Genomic DNA, 6,170 nt, shown 5'->3' on the forward strand with positions numbered 1-6,170 from the left:
AATGATAAAGATTTAGGGGGAGAGGGAAGGATATTTGATTTGGCAAGTATGAATTCATTAATAATTTTGAAGAAAGCAAATTCAGTTGAATGATGAGATCTGAAGTCAAATTAAAGTTACATGAGAGTCAGTAAGTAGGGCAAAAATGAAAATATTGCATATACATCGTTTTATCAAAGAATTAAAGAGATGAGAGCTATGTGATGTTAACTTATGGGGCTGCTTAGTGATTCTTTTAAAGAAGCAGTCATATTTCTTAGAGCAGAGAAAACAAGAGATTTACAATATATGAGATTAGGGATTATAGTGAAGCACTCCACTTGAGAAAACTAGATACTTTGGAACTAGAAACTCAGATAGAGAAGTTTGTCTTAAAAAATAAAAAAGAATGATCATTTATGGATGTCATACAGGAGTGAGAGAGGAGACAATGGGGTGGGAGAAGACTTCTGAAGGATGCTAGCTGAAGAGGTGAAAAGAAAATGGAACTCTTAGCAAAGGAATTCTGTTTTCTTGAGGAGTGAATTATACCACATGTTCCTGAGTTGAGAGGTTAGAGGGAGGGTGGGAGATGTGCAAAAAAGGATAAAATGTTTTTAAGTCAGTGCTATAGTGATTGTGATGATTATGTACTAAACAAATTTAAAAGGATTGCTTTGCTGCAATGAGGCTACAATTGAAAATATATAATAATTAAGATATCTATGATACCTGAAATACTTAATGTGCCTAAATTACTTGGAATAGCAAAGGCATAGAAGATATTTAAGAACTTTGTCACTATTAGTGATGTGAATAGGAGAGTACCTAAAAAATCAGATAGTAAGTTGAATATGTTGTGGTCATATACAAAAAAGAAAGATAAAACACAATCAAGGCATAAGAAAGAGGAATATTTGGGAGGAAATGGAATGGAGAGAAAACTGGGAGTAAATTATCTCATAGGAGGAGGCAAATAAGAATCATTGAAGTAGAGGGGGAAAATGGGGGTTGGCGTACAATGATTGAACCTTATTCTCATCAGAATTGTCACAACACAGGAGTAACGTGCCCATGAAATTAGCTGTAGAAACACATCTTATTCTATAGGTAAGTAAGAAAGGAAGGGTAGAAAAAAGGAAGAAATGGACAAAAAGAAGCATGAATTTGGTTGTGGTAAGCAGTAAGAAAAATATTTGTGAACAGGGAAAGTCTAAAAGGGAGAGAAAGATTAACAGGAGAAAATAATTTGTAGAGGAACACACAGTAATGATAATTATGCATGTGAATGGGATGAACTCACTCATAAAATAAAAGATGAGAGCATAATGGATTAAAAGCCAGAATCTCAGTACATGCTGTCAATTAAAAAAATCCGTCATATTTAAATAAGGAGAAACACAGTGAATTAAGATAAAGGATTAGGACAGAGTCCACTGCAACTCAGGTAAAGTTTAATAACAAAAACAAAAACAATGCAGGAGTAGCAATTATGACTGATAGTAGTGGAATATGCTGTGTTATAATAAATGACAAATAACATGATCACCAAAAAGAAATCTTGTAAAGATTTATATGAAGAAATGCAAAGTGAACTGAGTAGAACCAGGAGAACTTTGTCCACAGTGTCTGGAATGGGATTCTGGGGTTTCTTGATGTAGTAAGATGCACTCCCTTTAATCATTCAAATAATCAGAGAATCCAGGATAAGATGCAGACATATGCAGCTTTATTGCTTATCATGCAAAGTTTAGAACATTACACTTAAGTCAGAGACTCAAAGGTAATGCCTCCAAAGATGTACTGATGAACTTCCAATTTATGGAAAACTAATACAATGCCCTCCACCTGTGCAAAAGAGTACTAATTAAAGGTTTATGTGAGAAACTGGGAGGGGGAAGGATGAAGGGAGAGTGAATCTCTGTCTAATAATAAGCTAATGATTCAACCTCTACTTGGAATTTCAGGAATATTGATCTGAAATTACTAATATTGTAACCACTACTAATCAAAACTAATTGAGAATAATACACTAATCTCTCATTAATTCTCACTCCATAAAACAGTTACAGAAACAAAGTACAATGATCAGTTGTAACTATTAATTATTCTCAGTAGGGCAAGGATGTAGGATAACTCCAAGAAACTCAGAATGAAAAAGGCTATCCACCAGTATAGGAAAAGTTGACAAAAGTCTGAATGGAGATTAAATCCTACCATTCTTCACTTTATTTCCTTCATGAATTTTTTTCTCTCTAGTATAATCAATATGTGTCTTTTAAAATATGATGAATATAGAAATTTGTATTCTAACATATGTACACCTTATATGATATTACCTGCTCTCTTGGAGAAGAGAGAGAAGTGGGAGGTAGGAAGACAACAGAGACTAAAATATGTCAGGAAATTATCATTGAAAATTATATCAACTGGTAATCTGGAAAGAAATATTTGTAGTGGACACAGCAAAATTTAGAATTTTGAAGATCTATTAAAAAACAGCTATTAAAGAACAATATGTAAGGGGGTTGATGTTGGGCGTTATCCAAAATTGTAAATTTTTGTTGTATTATTTATTATTCAAAAAGGACAAAAGAAATGTTATTCAAATTAAGGGAATAGAAAAAAGTTGAAATATTTCATCAAAATTTCAAGATTTAGAAGGGAGAAAGTTGTAGGTAATGCAGGGATTATAACTCAGGGAAAAATAATGAGGAATGGAGTGATTAGAGGTCATTGGTAGGAGAGAGACCATGATAAGAGATAAAAAGGTAGAAGGGGAAATGGAATGATAAAATATTTTTTAAACCCTTACCTTCTATCTTAGAGTCAATACTCTGTATTGGCTCCAAGGCAGAAGAGTGGTAAGGACTGGGCAATGAGGGTTAAGTGACTTGCCCAGGATCACACAGCTGGGAAGTGTCTGAGGCCAGATTTGAACCTAAGACCTCCTATCTCTAGGCCTGGGGCTCTCAATCCACTGAGATACCCAGCTGCCCCCAGAATGATAAAATATTTTTGATGAGATGAAGGAATCTAAAAATGCATACTTGTATATAGTGAAAAGATCAGGGGTATGACCATCTCTGGATTTATTTAAAGTTGAATGTTTCGAGTAGGTTATATGAATTGAATAGAATGAAAGACTAAGAAGTCATAGTGTTTCAGATAATGTCACTATGAATTCCAGGGCAGGAAGTGAACCAAAGAAAAATATGATGAGGAAAAAGCTCATTGAGGAAGGGCTACAAATGAGCAAGGGCTGGGTAGATAACAGGTATGAGAATCTTAATTATGTAATAAATTTTAATTGACTGAATCCTAAAGAAAGTAGGTTCCTAGGTAATGTTGGTATTGGGAGAATTATGTGTCACCGAAGAGCAGGGAAGGTTATAACTATCTTACACATCTTATACAAATAGTGTAAAAAACTTGAATGAATCCAAGTACAACTACTATGAAAAAGGATTATTAGGAATGCAATTTCCACCTGAGCAAGTATGTATAAGAGACAAAGAATGGCAGAAATATAAAAAAATGCAAGTTTCTTAATTCAAGTACTGACAGCATAATAGAATGAGTAGAGAAATCTGAAGTGGGATATTGGAGAATTGGTTTGACATGTATGGGAGCAAACAATCCGGTTTGTATTATAATTTAATGCGTAAGTATTTTCAAGCATTCATCTTTATTTTTGCAGTAATTCTTAAACATGAGGCAATGGAAACAGAAGGCAAATATTTTATTGTTTGGATGCCATAAGCACATACTCTGCTTCTATGGAGAGGCAACATAGTCCAATAATAAGAATCTTATATCTGGAGTCATAACTACTGTTCAAGTCTTTTATTTACTATTTATAATGTGATATTTGAAAAGTATCTTCTCTTCTTTGGGTCTCAATTTTCTCTTTTGAAATATAAAGGGATTAAGTCACATATTTTTCAGCTTTGCAGCTTTAAAGGTATCTATGTTTAGCGACAGTGAGAACATTTCAAATGATGAAAATAAAGAGTTGAATTATGAGTTTGAGATCCAGTCATTTTGTGATACACTGTGGTAGGTATTTGGAATAAAACAGAGATTAATGTTGGAAGGACATTATATGTGAATGTATAAGTAAATACATATTATACATATAATGAAAATACATACTATATATATACATATATATATATAAAGCAAATTCAAATTAACTTTCAAGATGAGGAAAAGCGGAATCAAGAGAAGTCAAAGCTAGTTGTTGAGGTGAAAAGTGGTGGTTGAGCTAGGCTAGATATTTAAATTCATGCTATTTAATTATTATGACTGTGGAGGAAGTGGTGAGAATGTTGTCATCAAATGTCTGAAAGTCTGTCCTGTAGGTAAGAGCTACATGTTATTCTGCTTAGACCCAGAGGTTTGAATTTGGAGCAGTGAATAGAAATTGAAAAGAGACAATTTTCACTTTAATGCCAGAAAAACTTTCCAACTACTAGAACTAACTAACAATGGCTAATTCTGAAAGCTAATTGCTTTCTCCCTTGGAAATCTTCAAAGAGAATATTGATAAACTAGCTTGGGGTACACGGTAACATTAATCTTCTTTTTAGTTTAGAAGGTTGGATGAGATAACCAAAGATAATCCTTCTAATTATGAAAATATATTGCTTCTAAAATATAGCAGGAAAGAGAAGTAAACCAGACATTGAAAACAATCATTTGCTGGTAAGTTAGCATTGAATATTTTTATCCCCTACCCAAATATACAAAATATTCTTCTTCCAACTTAGATGCCATTCTGATTCAGTTCCCAACTGAGTATTCAACACTAGAAGGACAGAACTCTCTGAGTTTAATAACTGAAGCAATCGTTCAAGTTGATTAGACCTTATAAACACTTCTGTTTCAGATCACTGAATGGGCAGAAAGTCTTCTATTTCATTTAATGATAATGGTTGAGACTATATCAGCTTATGAGAACTCAATCCACAGAATTCACTTTCCTTTGGAAAACAGTTTTTGTAGCCATACTTTCCTCATAGCATTCTTCATGTCAGTGTTTCTCAGGGAATAGATGAGAGGGTTGAACATGGGGGCAATGATGGTGTAAAAGAGGGCAAATATTTTATCATCACTGAAAGAATTGCCAGTAGGCACATATGTGAAGATGAGGGGCACAAAGAACATGAGAACTACAGTAATATGTGATGCACAGGTAGAAAAAGCCTTGTGCCGACCCTTCGAAGAATGAGTCCTCAAGGAGGTCAGTATAATGACGTAAGAAATGACCAAGACCACAAAAGTCAAAAGAGCCAGCATCCCTGATGTACCAATTATTACAATAACAATCAAGAAAGTATCTGTGCAGGCCAGCTTTAGCAGAGCAAATACATCACAGAAATAATGGTCTACTTTATTGGGGCCACAGAAAGGCAGCTGCACAACAATCAATATTTGCATGATTGAATGAATGAATGCCACTATGCAGGAGACCAGCAAAAAAAGATAGCATACCCGTCTTCTCATGATGACTGTGTAATGTAGTGGCTTGCAGATGGCAATATAGCGATCATAGGCCATTGCCACCAGGATGAAGATCTCTGTGGCTCCAAAGAAGTGGGTATAGAACATCTGGGCCATGCAGTTGTCATAGGAGATGGTTGCTTTCTGAGCCAATAAATCTATAATTAGTTTTGGAGCAACAGTGGAGGTGAAACAGACATCCATGAAAGATAAGTAACTTAGGAAAAAATACATGGGCTGTTCACTGAGTTGACTAAATCTGATGGTGGTCAGGATGAAGAGATTTCCCAGCAAGATCAGAAGATAGCAAAGCAAAAAGAAAATAAAACAGGCTTCCTTTACCTCTTGATTACTGAACAGACCCAACAGGATAAATTCAGTGACGTTGTTTCTATGTCCCATAACTTCAGCACTAAGATGAATATGCAGGCAAAGTCGAATATGCCTAAAGATAGAGAAAACCAGAATTCCATGTTATTTATTTAATACCACTAATTACAATCTGAAATTACTCTTAACAGTATGTGAGAGAGGGGTCAGCTGGGTAGCTCAATGGATTTAGGGCCAAGCCTAGAGATGGGAGGTCCTAGGTTCAAATGTGGTCTCAGACACTTCCCAACTGTGTGACCTTGGGCAAGTCACTTGATCCCCACTGCCTACCCTTATCACTCTTCTGCCTTGGAGCC

The 6,170-nt window shown here is 34.9% G+C and overlaps 1 protein-coding gene across 1 annotated transcript; it reads right to left on the reverse strand.

Annotated features, from left to right (window-relative positions):
• Positions 1-4,956: 4,956 nt before the first annotated feature.
• On the reverse strand, positions 4,957-5,886 carry LOC123252879 (olfactory receptor 4P4-like). The gene has a single exon (XM_044682111.1). It carries the CDS (start codon positions 5,884-5,886, stop codon positions 4,957-4,959), a length of 930 nt encoding a protein of 309 aa, XP_044538046.1.
• Between the last annotated feature and the right edge of the window lie 284 nt (positions 5,887-6,170).

This window comes from Gracilinanus agilis, chromosome 6 (genome assembly GCF_016433145.1).
Source record: "Gracilinanus agilis isolate LMUSP501 chromosome 6, AgileGrace, whole genome shotgun sequence".
Lineage (NCBI taxonomy): Eukaryota > Metazoa > Chordata > Mammalia > Didelphimorphia > Didelphidae > Gracilinanus > Gracilinanus agilis.

Coding starts and splice junctions, on each gene's coding strand:
- LOC123252879 (XM_044682111.1), bottom strand. CDS start 5,886: ATGGGACATAGAAACAACGTCACTGAATTTATCCTGTTGGGTCTGTTC.